Source organism: Ornithodoros turicata, chromosome 5, assembly GCF_037126465.1.
Source record: "Ornithodoros turicata isolate Travis chromosome 5, ASM3712646v1, whole genome shotgun sequence".
In the NCBI taxonomy this organism is placed as follows: domain Eukaryota; kingdom Metazoa; phylum Arthropoda; class Arachnida; order Ixodida; family Argasidae; genus Ornithodoros; species Ornithodoros turicata.
In genome coordinates this window covers 83168216-83185898 of record NC_088205.1, presented here as the reverse complement: position 1 = coordinate 83185898, position 17683 = coordinate 83168216, and the positions used below count along the sequence as shown (strand labels likewise).

The 17683-nt window shown below is 46.8% G+C and overlaps 1 protein-coding gene across 2 annotated transcripts; it reads left to right on the top strand.

The window, feature by feature from the left end:
• The first annotated feature begins 742 nt into the window (after positions 1 to 742).
• LOC135396264 (Krueppel-like factor 5) lies at positions 743 to 12079 on the top strand. 2 transcript variants are annotated; one of them, XM_064627284.1, is made up of 4 exons: positions 743 to 874; positions 2108 to 2152; positions 10880 to 11345; positions 11781 to 12079. In XM_064627284.1, exons 1-4 carry the CDS (start codon positions 767 to 769, stop codon positions 12026 to 12028), a joined length of 867 nt encoding a protein of 288 aa, XP_064483354.1. In that variant the 5' UTR covers positions 743 to 766; the 3' UTR covers positions 12029 to 12079. The 2 variants fall into 2 exon arrangements, with proteins under 2 accessions (XP_064483354.1, XP_064483355.1); XM_064627285.1 differs by lacking the exon at positions 743 to 874 and adding an exon at positions 904 to 980.
• The last annotated feature ends 5604 nt before the right edge of the window (positions 12080 to 17683 follow it).

Below are 17683 nucleotides of genomic sequence, written 5' to 3'. Positions count from 1 at the left end.
CAACGTAAACTCCCAATTATAGTATAATAATTAAACAGTTGGAAAATACAACAGAAGTGACGACAATATAACCCAAACCCCATTCCACGACTGCCTGATGGCCGTGTGCACTCGAAGTGCGTGCTATCTCAAGCTTGAGATATTTTACTTTTAATTTTATTTAATTTTATATTAGTTTGAAAGGTAGATTTCGACACTTGGATTCGTAATTCGAACATACAACTCCACATTCGACTCGGCATACGAATTGAGAACACAATTACTTGTTTCGGTATTTCGTAGATTGCTTACATATAGTACCCTTCCTGCCACGTGCTGTTGATTCTATTTTGTCCGTAACCATCCCATCTCGAATTTGTGAAGGTCATTTTAACCCGACAGCGTGAGCAACATAAAGCGGCGTCATTCCCGAAAGCTTATCCTTTCGCAATTAACGACGATGATATTTATTTAATCGCGGCACTGACTGGGAGGAGAGGGAGAAAATCAGCGACTCGACGACGTCTACGCTGAAAAAAAAAAAAAAAAAAATAGAGCCGAGTCTTTGAACAAATTTTTACTGACGCAACTTAATCGATTAAAAAAAAAAACGCACCAAACACCGAATCAACCATCCCGTTCAAACGGCAAGCGATCTCTGTGACGTCACAACCATATAGAAAAAAGGCGGGGCGAAAGGAGGCAACCAATGAGAAACTTCCGTCGGGAGAGGGGGATTTTTTTTCTCTCAGCGATCGGGGGTCCCACTTGTTGCTTGTGTGCCGGCATGGATGGGCCGCCGCTCTGCGCTCCGATACACGAGGAGAACAATGAAGTCTTTGACGATGATCAAATAGTTCCCGACTGGAATTCCCCTCTGCGAGCGGCTTCAAAGGTGCGCACATTTCACGCGGAATATATGCACACTCATTGTCTTTGTTTGCTTGGCGCATGTTAAAAAAAAAAGAACACCGACGGTGGGCTGCAAGTTGATGGCGCAGGTGGGCAAAATTTATTGATTACGAATTAGTGTTCGTTAAGCGACAACATTGTGTGAGGAAGAGGAAGGTTTTCAGAAATGTTCTCTCGACGAGGGTGAATTGATATTTCGTAGCTCACTAACCCCATCCTGTATTACCTATACCACCTCGTCACCACGTTGTATTGTAAAACGTTTCAAGAACAGGGTGATGATGATGATGATGATGATCTGGTATTTGACGCGCACTTGCCCATCATGGGGGAACAAGTTGTTCCTCAACTGACGTGTTGAAGCGGGGTAGTTGGCATACGGTATACTCATGTTGTAAACGCAGCGCGCAAAAACATACGGAGCAAGAAGAACGCAGTCGTCCTGTTTTCTTGTTCCGTATGCTTTTGCGTGCTGCGGTTACAACATGAGCTCCTCCAACGAGCCCGCCAATGTTACACATGTACCCATTTCTTGTATACCTTCCATTTTTCTCATCTTCATGAGGGCACTGAAAGTAATACGTATGCAGACACGAAGAAAACGTACTGTAATGACGTTTCATTCGTGGGAACATTTTTTTACACGAAATTGGAAACGAAAGCGAAACGAAAAAAATCTTATAAATTGGTTCGCGGTACTTCAAGGTTTTTGGTACGAACCGTCTTAGTGAGACAAGATATACATAAAATGTCGGGTGGGATCTGAAAAAATGGCACGGCAGAAAAGAACAACATCGTTTGCGCGTCTCGGGGGATCGTATATATTATAACTTCCGCACGTTAGGCTACCAGTGCTGAAACTCGAGCTCAGTCCGCGGACTGACAGGCGTCACAAATGGCCCTATACTTATTTCGCGGTGTAACACCTAAATCTTTTCAGTATAATTTAACTCGACCGATAGTATAGCGAAACGATTCCAACTTTGGCTAATTTTCGAGATTTTTTTGTTCTAAACTGGGCCACGTTAGCTGCTGTGGTTCAAAGGAGGCCTTTCAATATTAGAGACTGGAAGAAAACGAAGGAGCCGTTGCGAGGATGAGAAAACTTTGTACCTGGCGTTTGTAGGAACGTGGTTACGTAAGGAAAGCGCCTTTTGTGCCCAGCAGGGGGAGCTGGCCCGCATTGTTGTCATCCCCGTCCCCTCGTATTTTTCAGGAGAGGAACCCGGCCTGGCCGTCCCAGAACCCCAAGCAGCGACAGGTAAAATTCTTCTTTTACTGCTCTTTCCTGGTAACGGAAACAGACCTGTCGCGATGCTGTTGCAACTCGAGCTATAGGCATGAACGGAGAGTATAGAGGACCGTCCTATATATTGGACGGCAGGAGCGGAGGTCTCGCCACGTTTGCTTTCGATTTTTATTCGCTACCATGCGCTATTTAGGGAAAAAGTGACGGCGTTATAATATGCACGTAAAAAACACCTACATCATGGCGGCAAGTGGGAATGTGGCGCCCCCTGGCGAGAGACGTGTTGCTTAGTACGTAACATTTTATCATTCGGAGCACCAAAGAGACGGTTGGACCTCTCTTCCGGGAACGACACGTATGTCCGTTGTTACGAATCCATTATACGCCGAAAAATACGGTATCCTTATCGAGCTGATATTTTGTTGTACGAGGGTCCAGCATCCGTAAAACCGATAAAAACCAATGAGAGCCATCGACGAAAGATGATCTGGTTCCAATAAAAATGCGCCCGCTTAAATTTCCCCAACGAGAAGGTGTCATCGGGGTCGGTAACGTATAGCCATTCCCGAGGTTGGAACCCAGCCGAGGAAGCCGTCAATTTCCGCGATTAAAAAAAAAAAAAGGCGTAATTTTTCTTTTGAAATTTCGGGTTAGCGCCGCGAAGCAACTATGGCTATGAACGTCATACAGACGTGGTCAGATGACAGCTCAGGAATGGGCGGGGGACAGGGGGTTAGTATACGTCCTGGGCCGACTTCAGGGGGAACTGTGCCGACATTTGTTTGGAAAGTCTGCCGGAAAACCCCACAGCCGGTGCGGGGATTGGAACACACGCGTCACCTCCCAGTCTCGGCGTGGAAAGCGGTCACCCTAATCACTATGCCACGGGAGCTGGTTCATGACGTAAAATCCTCCGGACGAGCGAACTTAGCAATCATAATGATTACAAACTATAACAAAAACCGATAGTCAAGATGCGGACGAACGAAATGCGCCCAATTGATCGCACTTCCACGGGGCTGCTGAGCAGGCCATGGAGCGGACTATGCGTATAGTATACGTATGCTTGTTATTCCTGAATGGAAGGTTACTGTCCCACAGTGGCACATAGCCATGTCTATACAGTTCGGTTTCAGCGGCGTAGGAGACAACGCTCCTCACGATTGCTGTGAACAGCGATGCGAACGTGCATGAACAGGCAGACCAGTTCCAACTTCATTGTTCTATACCTTTAGGCGTCTTGCAGCCGTTTTTTAATAATCATTCTACCGTTATCTCTCAGTAGTCTCGCAATACACGAAACATCCATACAGCATCCCATCAGGGAGCAGATTCGGACAATCCGTGAAACGGCCGTGACGGGACATCCTGCGGATATACGGCTATGGATATCCCTACATGAATATACGAAGGGGTGTCCCGCGGACGTCCATTTCCGGATATGGACATTGGAATCTATTTCGGACGTTCGTGGGAGATGGTGTTCTGCACTCTAAAAACGGAACTTCACCGCATAGCGCGCTGTGCGCCAACCATTACCACGAGTGATAAGGTTATCTCTTCTGATTCCAAGAGAGACGGAAGCGTACGCCTTTTTGTGGCAATTATCATATATCCAAATTGACACAAAAAGGCGTACGCCCACCTATCATTCGTAGCAGTATAGTTGGCGCAGAGTTGTGCTATGCGGTGCAGTTGTTTTTAGAGTGTGTCTGGGGGGTAGTCACTCCCACACTCACCACATACTTCACCACATAGCACGATCCTAGTCAACCATCATCCCAAGTGACAGCGTTCTTTCACCTGATTTGCTGAAAACAGGGGGCTTACGCCATTTTTGTGGCAGTATGCAGTTCATAATTGCCACAAAAATGGCGTACGCCCCCCCCCCCCCCCCGTTTAACATCAAATCAAAGGAGAGAACGTTGTCATTCGGGATGATGGTTGGCTATACAGGAGCGTGCTATGTGGTGAACGTCCGGTTTCAGAGTGCAATTATAGAAAAATCGCTTCCTTCTTGTTATTATTCGCTTACTCTCTCACCTTGGCGCGGTAATTTTTGCGTATGTACTTTTCTAACGAGCCTATTTTTTTATGTGCCACATCTACGAAAAATATCGTTCGAAAAGGTTACACCCACTTTCGCCTAATCCAAGTTATCGGATTAAAGAGGAGGGATGGGTGAATGGGACTGCGTGCAATCTCATTAGGCGAAACGGGACTGTGTGGCAAGTGGGCGTTCCGGCCCCGCCCCGATAGTGATCGACGTCTGCATGAAATCAATGAAATCAAAGTGTGTGCGATGTCATATACCTTGGCAAAACTCACACACGAACATGCTCATTCATGCTCATTTGTGCTCAATGTGGCGAATCTGTTGAGCGTGAGCGGTGAGCTGAACACACTCTAAAAACAGGTGGTGGTGATGGTGAAAGGAGTCGCCGTTGTCGGCCTCACAGAGGTGGGCAACGTCACGACAGACGCCCTGGGGGAATGTGCGTCCTGGGCCGACTTCTAAAGGAACTGTGCCGACATATGTCTGAAAGCGTCTGACTCTATAAAAACGGAACTTTACCACATAGCACGCTCTTAGCCAATCACCATCCCGAATGACATCGTTCTGCCTCCTGGTGGATTAAACACGGGAGACATTTTTGGAACACTCATGCAGTTAAGAAAGAAAAAAAAAAAAAAAAAGCCGTACACGCCCTGCGCTTTCCACAAATCGGGAGTGACAATGGTTCAATTGTTGGCCTTCACCGTGCTATGTGGTGAAGTTCTGGTGTAGGAAGTAAGCGAGCAAACAGAGCTGATCGGGAAATAATAGTGAGCAGGAGTCACAAATGCCTGTATCTCTTATCACAAATAATCTGCAACGACTCCATTATTATTGAATGGAGAAAAGGGGTAGTACCCATTTTAATTCCGACAGTGCCCTGCTTTAGAAGTTATGTTTTTTTTTTTTTTTTACGAAACACATTTGAATTTTTATTTAAATGATGAGCGCATCCCACTCGTTCACACGGTGCGCAGCTTGTAAGGGCTATCGGACAGATACTTGTAAAAAAGAAAGTTCGTCGATTGGTGCACCCGTTCGCGAATTATTTAGCGAGGGGATTTAACTGAGACACCCGGTATATAAAATCGCTGTACATGCACACACACGTTTTTCGTGTAACGCAGAGGAGGATTCCATTTTGTGCTAATGTATAGCGTACAATAACTTTTTCTATATAGCACACAAATTGCATCGCAACGTCTTTTCAAAACACGGGAGGCATCTTGCAGCGTTATTATTATTATTTTTTTACATCAGTTTATAGTTGTCTCCCACACGGGTAGAAAACTTTCTTCCTTCTCATTACTCGTCGCTTTTCAACATGCACATTGACATCGGCGACGTGCAGTATATGTGCGTAGGCACTAGACTACACTCTATACAGCTACTAGAAAAGTAAATAAAGCAACTATATAGAACGAGCCTATTTTCTGTGTAAGAAGTATTTCTATATGGGCAATATTGTTCGAAAACCCGCGGGAGGGGCATCTTAGATTGTCACGCGATCTCCGATGCCAACGCCGATTCCTCGCTTTCGGCGTATATGCGACTTTTCACAAACAGTATTGCACCAGACAGCTTTGAAAAAAAAAAAAAAAAAGTGTGAAACCAACTGAGAACTAATGATTAAATAACCAAGACGATATAACAACTGAATAGCTGGACTGTGGTACACGTCTTTATAAGTCGAAAATCTCCACACGAGAAACAGGGTGTTGTCACTCGTAACTCGTTGATTAAAATTTGGACACGTATGGGGGAGTAACTATTTACAGCGAGGGAGTTACTTGGCAAATGCAGAGAGCAAGAGGGAGTAACTCACTGAGAGAGGAGTGGAAATGGAGTAATGGTGGGAAGTCTCCCTCGATCGTTACTCCCTTTTTTTTCTCAGAGTGCACAGATTCCCTTTCCTTTATAACTCGTACCAACCAACTTTTTCGTATGACACAGACACAACTATGTACAGTCCTCACATCATTCGTGTTATTGTCGGCTGTGTGCTTAAGGAATCACCTTCTTTCTTCACGTTACACGGGTCATTAGGCGAAACGGGACTGCCTGCCATACATTAGGCGAAATGGGATCCCACGCAGTTCGAGGTTAGCGAACATGCTAAGGGATGGGGAGATAATAGGCTAAAAAGGATTTATTCGAAATGGGAAGACGTGTTCGAAATCGCGGACACAAAGTCAGTCGATTCCTCGTTCTCAGTTTCTGCGGCTTTTCGCGAACTGTTGTACTCTCAACTCCTGGCACAGAAAATTTAGACTCGTTCTGGTTGCGTTATTTGCTTTGCTAATTGCTTTAGAAAGGTGCACGAAAAACATGTACATGTGCCAACAATGTTATGTAATATAGTAGCAGGTCCTATATAGTCTGTAGAGGAATTAATCCCTCATTTCATCTTAAAACATCCATCCACCCTTTCGTAAACCACCCTAAGCATTTTAATCGACAATAGTCATTTTATGTGATGCAGCACACACCTTGATTTGGAAATGTAAATGGTCCAAGCTTGTTTGAGACCCATGAGCGAATTCATTTCTTGCAGACGTCAACCACGATGGGGGATGGCAGTCCCATTTCGCCTAATTCCATTGCGCGAAAGTCTCACCTCGCCTAACTCCGCTCACTTATCCCACCTCTTTAATCCAATAAGTTGGATTATAGGCAAAATGGAACCCGTAATCCCTTCTCCGCTGTTACCTCGTCTCTCACGCGGCAGCCAACCAATTCTTCGAGATACGTTACAAATGGGGAGACTTTACATGTGTACAAAGTGTCGCAAAAAGAAGTGAATCGTTCCGAATACAGTCACTATAGGATTTATTCACACGACGTCATCCGTGGGAGACCGCCACCGTCGCTAGCGGGCCGATGTGCTGCCGTCGGCCACTATATTGTAGGTCTCATCCAAGCCGTCACCCATATCGCACTCACCGTGTATTTGGTGTTTCAAAGTCACTGTGCTGTGTGATTTGTAGCATATCCAAGCACTTTCCACGTTTTCGACGTTAACAGTCATCCAAAAAGCATATGGCAGCGAACGAATGCGGGAACATAACTTCGAGGAACCTACAGTATGGCGTCGAGGTGACGTCAGTGAATAAATCAAAAAAGAGGAAAGGTCCCGTGTGACGTTGCCGCCTCGCGGGCTGAGTAAAATGCGTGAACAGAAGGTGTTTTAGAGTAGATGTCATGCCACACATTTAGAGAGTTAGATTTCAACGAAAAAGGCCGCGTTTTTTGTGTCCGGTTTTGATGCGAGGGAGAACAGCAAGTGTAATTTCCAGACTCTATATTATTTCCACCTGCATTGGGACTAGTGATGCACGCTTTTTACGGTTTCACCCAAGGTGATTATTCAGCAGCAAAACAATTTACTTCTAATGCGCTAGAGCTTTCTTTTACTGGTTATATAGCTAAGTCGTGCAGTTCTCCGAAGCAATCACTATACGGTACAGTGACCGAAATAGAAGTCGGCAATCCGTTCCGTTAATAACGCGAAATACTTCCCTTCTGGTAGTCCGTCCCTAAAGTTACGATTAAAAGAAATTTTGCGTCTACACGATGAATGCAATCTTCTAGTTTAATCTCCAATGATAAAGTATCCGAAGTACCCGAAGGTCAGTTGTTGTGAGATTCTAAAGCAATGTACGCGATATACCTTCACGTCTTTTTTTTTTTTTTTTCGCGCCACCCAAGAAGGAAATAAAACGTGTATATCCTCTGTGATGGCATTTTCGATATACGAGGCTCGCTAATTTGGAAACCTCTCCTCCCTTTCTCTTCCTCATACGCTGTCCCTTCGGAGAGCACGGGACCATGTTTTTCCTACTACACCCCGTTCTCTCAACGCGAGTTGACCTTGACCCTGTCGACCCCCCGAACAAAGTAACTGTTCCGAAGATGGAATACAGAAACAGATGAACACAACTGTCTATTGAACGAAGAACATGAACGTTTCCTTTTCCGACGACTGCCATATATTTCAATCAATATCTTATCCTCGTCAGATTTACTGAGTGCATGAAACCTGCGGAAAGCTAATGGCCACCTTTAGTATTTCGCACGTGGCCTTGTCGTCGGAAAAGTGTCATAAATTTGCGTTATCCGAAAGAAAAACGAAATGCTCACGCTGTCTTAACGGGGAATATTTCCCACCTTTATAGAATGGGCCCTAAATAACCCGTCCTCGAGTAGCTAGCCCTAAGTATTCTGGGACTAACATCTCAATTTTTCATTTTGTCAATTAATCAATTCCATATGTATACATCTTTCGTAAATTGTATCGCGGTTTTGTAAATCGAGCGAGCCAATCATTTTCGCTCACAAACTCGCGTCCCTCGTGCGTCAGTATACGCCAACAAACATCTCGTAGTTGTCGTTGAAGAAGAAGAAGGAAAAGAACTCGTAAAAAGATAGTGGGGAAGGAATGCGCGAAGGGGAAAGTGTAGTAGAGCCAAAAGACACAAAAGTGAACGACAAGCAGCGAGGACGAACCAATGAATGGGGCAGCTTTCCGAGAATTCCTTTTGTCCCTCCGGGTCGGTGGACGGCACCGGAAACGTCCAGAAAGGGAAAACTCTTTCTATTTTAGGTAAACATTTGGAAGGAAAGGAGGGGAAAAAAGCGTTCGCTGGAATCCTTAATTGTTTGCCAGTTCATGGTTCCATCGTGGTGTAATCAACAAGTATATATGGCTCAGATATAGACATCTTGTATCGATAAATCGTGCACCGACATAATATGAGGAGAAGAAATTCCAAGTTGGACGTTTGGATGCCTATGCAAGCATTGTGACCGGCACATGAACACGTTCAACTCCTAATTTTCTTTCCTATATAACCGGTGGATTTATTCGCACAAGAATGGGTCAAAGTTTAAGAACTGCAGGTCTAGGATGCTTCGGTACATCTGACATGGGGAATTTCTTTGCACACCGCTCTACAAACAGAACTCGAGCGCATATAGCACGCTGTGCGCCAACCACTGCCACGAATGATAAGGTTATCGCTTCTGATATACGAAGAGGGATGGGAGGCGTTCCATCCCTCTTCGAATCAGAAGCTATAACCTTATCATTCGTGGCAGTGGTTGGCGCACAGCGAGCTATTCGGTCAAGTTCTGTTTTGAAAGTGTATAGAATAAAACCTTCAGGACTACTATACTTGTTGATTCGACGTTCGCAGAAAGACACGAGCGGACGGTGGCGACTATACAGTGAACCCTCGTTAATATGACCCCCGATAATCTGACATACGCGCTTTACGACCATACTCCTGGGGAACAACGCAGTTAAACCTCCGCAAATCCCCCCGTTAATATGACAATTCCGCATTGTGACCAAAGTTTACGTGAACGACCATGGTCGTAATAACGAGGGTTCACTGTAGTCGCTTTTTTGAGGGACACCAATCTCATTCTGCGCCTCTATACTATAGGCAGCACCGGGCCTTTCTCCCAATCCACTTTTCTCTTTTTTTTTCTTTATATGTTTTTGTTTCTTTTATTCCATCACTCATATTCATTTTCACCATCACCACTACCACCATAGAATAAAACGGTTTTCATGACGGTTTTCATTTTCATTTCTCGTTTTCTGTGATCATAACGAAATTTCGCGGAGGTTTTAACTACATGCAGGTGGCTGGTACTTAAATTATCCTGTGCCGAGATGCCCGTGCATCAAAACGGGAGGGCCTCGATATTCCCGCGGTCGTGAAATTCCCGATTTCGAAATTCCCGGTCTCGATACAAAGAAAATGGTCGATTGCTCCGTGAGATAATATGCAGTGTTTAAAAAGCCGATACCACTATGTAACCTATCAGGTTCACAAATTTTCGATGTCTGTCGAAGTAGTTTTCGTGAATGGATCCACATTTTAGCAGCCATTAGGCTTAGCAGGGCGGACACGTCGGAACAGCATGTTGGCTTACTACCGTTAGTTTAAGTTCGCTGTTGGCATTTTTCTGCGCGTCACCTGTGCATTTTAGGCAGCTTATTTTCAATCGGCCGGGCCAGCAGTTTATATTGTGCAACGGAGATTTCAATCACTTATTTCGAGGTACACCCACAGAGTACCGAGATTTCTGTACCACAATGTCATATCTACCAAAATGTTCGTATCGCATAGTGAGGACTATTTAACGTCGAAAATATGGAAATTACGGCCACATTGTACAAGTAACACCTGTACATATTGAAAATAATATTGTACAAAAAATACCGCAGCTCAAGGACTTGGAAACAGCGAAGGAACGGTGAATAGGGTTTTTATTCGCATGACGTCAACAGCAGGAGAGCGCCATTGTCGCTAGAAGATTTGACGCCATAATGAATAGGTCCTCAGGTTTTGATTTCACCCACATCGCATCCCATTTGGTGTTTAGAAGTTATTCTGGTTGTCTTCCGCGAGGGACGTCAACCAGGGACGATTTTCATCTCGGGGAGGGGGTTCCGTAGGGGTGTGTGACAGCCATATTTGCATCTTTTCTCGATTTTTTTGCCTTTCCGGCAGATAATTTGGAGGGGTGTTGCAAGATTTTTGGGAGTGTCTTAGGGGATGTAGAGGGGGGGGGGGCTGGTTAAATCCCTGGACTCAACGGAGATTAGAGTGCACGTTAAGTCAGTGACCGAAGCCACTTGTGCGCGCGTCTCATGCAGAATGCCGTTGCAGGTTAAACACGAGCTGGACACGTACTTGGACGAGTGGGGGGCTGTGGTCCCCCCAGAGAAGACACGACGCCAAAGTGCCTCTCAAGTGGACCAATTTTTCCAAGACCACAGCGGTTTCCAGTATGCGAGGCAAAGGACCATGTATCAATACGACCAGCAAGACCATCGCCGGCGCTACAACCCGCTGTGCAACGACGATGTGTTCGCTAAGCCTAACCCACCACCGGGACCCTTCAACGCCATCTGGGAGGACATCACGGCGAGCATTAATGTTCGAGAGCCAGTCCACGTACCGGTACGCGGGATGTACATGCCGCCGACGCCTCCGAGTTCGGAGCCCGGTAGCCCGGATACCCCGCTGGGACCATCCCGGCTGACGCCGCCACCGCCCTATCAGCCGGTCAAGTACAATCGCCGCAATAATCCGGAACTGGAGAAGCGCAGAGTCCATCATTGTGATTTTCCAGGTGAGCCGATGACGCCCTATGCACTTTGCACGTAGGCGACCTCAGAGGAGCTATTTCTATATTGGTCCTCGTAAGCACGTCATCACCTCATTGGAAATACAAACAAAATTTACGATAGGCCGTCACACACTCACCGGAATGGGATATGCAACAAAACTTGCCGTTGGGCTTGTCGCCATACTGATCGTGTCAGCATAAACCCACGCTCACTGCGATCAACTATGGAATTATGTTAGGAAAGGCGGCGGATGTAAAATCAATTTCGGAAAATCTTACTCGCCTTCTGGGAAGTGCCTTGGAACCGTGTTCGCGTAACTAATGTTAACCTGTTATGTATGTTAACCTAACAAATGGCGGTCTGTGTCGTTTAATGAAGCTTATATTGCGTGGTGGGGGGGAAACGGAGAGTGTAAATAATATTATTGTATGACGCAGGTTGCAGCAAAGTTTACACCAAGAGTTCTCACCTGAAGGCCCATCAAAGAATTCACACGGGAGAAAAACCGTACCAGTGCCAATGGGCCGATTGCCAGTGGCGGTTTGCCCGATCCGACGAACTTACCCGCCATTACCGCAAGCACACGGGCGCCAAACCCTTCAAATGCCGCATCTGCGAACGCTCTTTCGCGCGCTCCGATCATCTGGCTCTACACATGAAGCGACATCAGCCCAAAGCCTTGTAAATACATTCATCATTGTAGATATTGTACAAATAAAACGTTACGTTTCTTTCACGTACGGTCCGTTTTCACGTGGATAGTGAACACATGGATTCGCTGCATGCGTGCTATTCCCGTTGCAACCTTATATTTGCGAATTCGTAAAAGAATTTATCGTAACTCGTTCGAAACGTCCGTGCATATATAGGCAACGCATCTATAGACCACCCTTCGTCACGTGATACATCAAGTGCCGCTGTCGTCTGCTTCGGATTCCGAGCACAAAAAGCTTCGGACCGGTCCCATGCAGTTTGGATACCTGTCCGTTCATTTTATATTCATGTTCCCCGATTAACGGTTCTGTCAATAATAATGACAGTTTTTTTACCTCTTCTATTAACGACATGTCAAGTACCGCGATATGCTGGGCGAGGCTAGGATGCAGATTCCAGCAGAACGGCAAATACAAGGTCCCGTCTGCTAACGCGTCGTCGTATTTCGCGGTGTACAACGCACGCATTATGACAAAAGGTGTCGCAAGGAGGCAGTGCATGTTGGCGACGCGCTATAATCCAGAGATGAGACTTGCATGTCGGACGCGTATGTCCAAACTCTCTTCTTGAAGTCCATCTGTACACTACTTATAGCTATAGTTGTTTCGCGGTGCTTACAAGGAAACAAAGTTTTCGGTTAAACGTATTATGTTCCTAAGACGAAGCGCTAGTCTCTAAGACAGTGGCCGTTAGTTGTCGTAAGTTGGTCGTCTTCCATTACCAAAGATGGACGCCCATTTTCGCAACAGAGAACCCAACCTAACCACACATATTTCTCATACTGGACAGCAGAGCCACTTCTCCGCCAATCTGCCTCCTGGGCAGACGCTTACCTTGAACTCTGGCCACACGTCCCGCCCCCCGGAATGCAGCAATTAAAGCCAGCCGTCCATATACACCTCCGGGCGTTACCTTCCCGACTCACATAGACGGGGATTCTTTTTGAGGAAAGAAGAAAATAGTCGCGATTGACCAGCAGTAGTTTCACCTCTAAAGAAGCACTGGCCTCTCCGTGTAAATTATTCGTTTAAATTACTCTTTTAAGAAGCAACTCCACCCGCTGAGTGCACACACAACAGGTGTCTTCGCATCTCCAACCAAGTATATATGCTCTGATCGCGGACACGCCGTAATCCGTGGGACACACTTTTCAAGTTGTTCTTCCTGCGTTGTTCTTTCTTTATTGGGAGGTACTCCGATGTGCTCGCGTCAAGAGCCATTGTCTCCCATGGTGGCAGGCACAAGTGTTGTCCGTCCCACATGACTTGTGTGCACACATATTCCTCGTGGTGGCGCCACGCAGCGATGAGGACCTGTGAGCACGTACAAGGAGAATACCCTCCGTTTGAAGACTTTAGGTTTTCTTTTTCGTCATACCTCGATAGTGGATGGTCGAAAAACAGTATTTGCAGCCCTGTTCCAGAACAGGTATTGCAGACGCCGTTGAGGAAGGAGTCTATTCCTTTATGCTTTCGGTGTAGAAAGAAAGTGTGTATTGCGGTGTTACGCAGAATTTTGTTATCGTGCACATGCGCAACAATCTTTTTTATGAACTGCTGCCAGAGGAACTTCCTTCTTTGCAGATTTCCATAATTTTTACCGTTGCCCATTGCCCAGTGGACGCGACTTTGCTAGATGCAATAACTTTATGACCACGTAAAACAGTGTAACGAAGTGCTCGTTCTGTCCTTGTGTACGCGGAGATGACCTTACTCGATCATCGTGTATCTACCACTGATAATGATCATGTTCTGTTTCAGTTAGAAATGAAAATGAAAGTACAAACTGTAGTACTTGAACTTATCCGGGAACTAGAACCAAAAATTATCGTAATAACATGCACCCCGAAGGAAGTGTTCATCCGCGCGCGGATACTTTCTTGATGGCTTTGACGGAGCGTCCAGTAATCCGTCCCCCGCAGAGCCGGTGCATTCCGCCCCGGGGGGTGTTTTTGCGGAACGCGCGCGCTTCGAGTGTTGGACACACCCGGCGAAAATCCGTCCCACGGGGATCTCGTTTTAATGAACGTCTTCACTCCGTTCGGAGACCGGTTTTTCTCGGCCCAAAAACTAATTCCGTTCGGTAGAAAACGCGAGTTGTTTCACGGGCGGGGTCTGCGACGCTATGGGCAGTCCAATTTCTAGAGGTCAAGCTGGAATGATTGACGAGGATCATGCGAAGCCCACACGATTGACGGGTCAATCTGAGGAACCAAGGTCGTCGCTCCCACATGCCTGTCTCATTGAAATCAGTGGCCATGGCTGGTCCACGACGAGATGCCAAAGTGGCCCTGTTCTTGTTACAGAGAGCACAATCAGTGACAACTTGGATTCGGCTGGATAGCACACGTGACCGAGAGTCCTGGCCACGAAGCAACTGGTGCTGTGTACAGAGGACAGTGGCAGGTAGATAACATTTCTTGAACGGGTGCCAGAGAGGAGACGTCCCCGCACGCACCGTAAAAGTGTTGGAAATTGAAATACGCCGTCTCACAACGTTTAAAAAGCGCTGCACCTGGCCCGCAGACACGTTATGGTACAACTTTGGTTTCTCGGGTCGGTTCGAACCTGTATCTTTCATGCAAGCTTCACGTTTCTTTTCGGTGATGATTTCCTTGACCCACAGCACTTTCTCTTCTTTTCACTGCCCTTATAGTATATACTTTTTCGTTTTTCAAAACGATTTCATCCGTGCGGGTCACCCATTGAGTGGTGCATTCCAGGTGGGGCACACCTGTCCCCACACAAAGGACGACGGGGCAGGGAGAAAAAGATGCTTTCAGTGTCGGCCAAAGCGGGGCTGGAACTGCAGGTTGTCGCGTTCCATATATGGATTGCCTGCGCACGTATAGCTGACACGACACGTGGTTCTACATGGAGAACATTACACTGTTTTGCTCGAGTGCAGCTCACGTTTAGGGACGAAAACAGGACTCAGTGTTGTGTACAGCGAGTAACATTTCCTTTTTGAGGAGAGGTTATAATGTTCCGGAAATACAGTGAACCCTCGTTATTATCACCATGGTCGTTCCCGAAAATATTGGTCATAATGTGGAATTGTCATATTAACGGGGGGGGGGGGGGGGCATTTGCGGAGGACTCCTATCCAACCATCATTCAGAATGACAACGTTCTCGTCCCTGATTTGTTGAAAACGTGGGGCGGAGCCTATTTTGTGACACTTATGCTGTTCATAATTGCCAAAAAAAGAAAAAGGCGTACGTCTACCGTTTTCAGCGAGTCACGGAAGATAATGATGTCATTCGACATTACGGTTGGCTAGCAGCGTTCTATGCGGTGAAGTTCATTTCTAAGAGTGTATGGTCGTACAGCGCGTATGTCAGATTATCGGGGGTCATATTAACGAGGGTTCACCGTATATTCGTTCCGGAACAACTGTTTCGGATTCTGAACCACGTCGCAGCAATATTGTGGGGCGAGCGCAGAATTCCTCGGGCTCGAAGGGAAAAATAGAAACGAGAAAACAGCGCCTTCGAAGATAAACGATATACCGCATTTGGAAAGGAAATAAAAAGGCATCGATTCCCAATAGTGCCTCAAATAAGCGGAAATTACCGGCGATCTGGGTTTCTTTATTTTAAAAGATGTTCACGCGGACGGCGAATTCCTCCACTCATGCACGTATATGCAGTGCGGTTGACTTTAGGGAGATAACGTCCAGGGGAATGCATCCTCCTTTCCCCGTCTCGGGTTTTATACCGTTTGGCCATCCGTATATGTACCCTATTTATATTCTCGATTATCCGCACACGTTGAATGGTTTCTTCAGTGTGAGACACTCAGGTTTCTCGAAAGTAACGTTTCCGCAACGAGTCCTTCTTTGTATTCCGGTAGCAACCGACGATCATGAAATTTGCCATCCATCCTTCCGCCGTCTACGGATAAGGGGTTTCCGTCAACACGTTTTCAAAGAAACCAAGGAGGGAGTTTGTGGGGCAAGACGGCTTTTCTCCTGGGAGGTTGTGAAACGTACGACGAAAATCCATCTCTATATAGCACGTGTCTTCTTTATGAAAACTATTTGAGGCCGCCATAGCTGACGCTCGACCCATACCCAAACTGCAAGTGCGCCTTAGTGAAGCGTAACAACGACAGGCTGTTTTCTTTCAGCCCATCTACGAAACAATCTAGCAACATTGTCCATCGTTACGACTCGCAAGACCATCCATAAACGAGCTTCACGTCGATGGCAAAAAACAAAACGCTCGCACCTGTAGGAAAGAGAGATTCCCCCCAAGTTGTGTAACAAGCGGGGGCAAAGACAAGGGGGGGTTACGTGCGGAACAAAATATCTCGGGTTCACTGCTGCTCAGGTGCATCCGGGTGAGCAGTTATTACATTTCATTAGAATCTCTCTCTCGTTATGGTTGTAGATCCGGTTTTTATCGAGCATCCATAAGTGCGGGTGCGGTCGAAGGCGGTGCCTCGCATCAATCGCCGAGCAGGCTGGGCGTGGATCCGGGTCGCCGTCTTCGGGCCATCTCTTGAATGGCGGCGGCCGCGGACGTACGGCGCGCGTACGCGTCCAGGCGGTGCTAGTCACGACCTAGTCCTGGCTAAACGTTCGGACACGATTTAGGCACGCGACTCGGGCACGACGGCACGTGCCATTTCAGTCCCGCTACGAAACGTCAAAGAAATGCCGCCAACAACGGAAAAGTTGCGTCGTGATGGCAGCCGTTGACGTTCAAGTATAATTTCGGAGAAGTTAGTAAAGCGCAAGAATTAAACGCAACAAGCTATATCTTGAAACGTAAATTTCAGAGGCTGGACGAACAGTTTGGAAGACCATGCACTGGGGCTTTTCGGGGGCTTTCAGCTTTGTGAATTGACGACGGCTACTGTTACCTCGAGGTACTCTCACTTTCGATCCCCCCAAAGGCCGTCAGTCACCAGCTTATGAACATTCTCATACCCGTTTTATCTAGTTAATCAACCCAGTGTTTTACTTTCCGATATAGAATGCACAAGGTCATAGTAATACTAATTGTGGTACGGCAACCTGTTGGCCAACCTACGGCGGCGACAGCAAGTGGGTTCCCTTCATTGGACGTAGAAGACAGAGCCCTCGGGGTTTGTCGGACAGAGGTTACCATGAGACAGAGGCAAATTTACACGTATTAAAACTTTACTACTAGAATGGGCGGTGGCGGACCTAGACTGGGGACTTGATCCCGGGGACACCTGAGCGTAGACCCGAGGACCAGCAAGAATCCCGACCAGCGGGAAGAATCTGAGCTTAGACCCAGAAAAGACGACCAGTAGCCAAGCGCCAGACCGAACCACATGCGTCGGGACCAGACGTTTTTTCCTCTTCTGAGTTCTGCCCCCATGTAGAATGGCCATTAGCCACGAGGTAGTGCTGAAAGAGCTCGACGCTGTCGGCATCACAGAGGTGGGAAACGTGACGACTAACGTGAGCTCTGGGCCAACTTCTAAGGGCCGACATATATCTGAGAGCGTCTGAGGAAAACCCAGGTAAAACCACAGACGGCACCGGGATTCGAACCCGGGTACCTGAAAGGTCGACGTGACATGGCCGGCGCCCTAACCACTGAGCCACGCAGAAGGCTCTAGGGGGAAGCTGATGCAGAGCGCAGAGCCAT

What these genes read in the sequence shown, in the direction of transcription:
- LOC135396264 (XM_064627284.1), top strand. Translation starts at nt 767, where the DNA reads ATGGATGGGCCGCCGCTCTGCGCTCCGATACACGAGGAGAACAATGAA. An exon ending in CTCTGCGAGCGGCTTCAAAG is followed by an intron (nt 875 to 2,107) that starts GTGCGCACATTT and finishes CGTATTTTTCAG; the next exon opens with GAGAGGAACCCGGCCTGGCC. An exon ending in AGAACCCCAAGCAGCGACAG is followed by an intron (nt 2,153 to 10,879) that starts GTAAAATTCTTC and finishes ATGCCGTTGCAG; the next exon opens with GTTAAACACGAGCTGGACAC.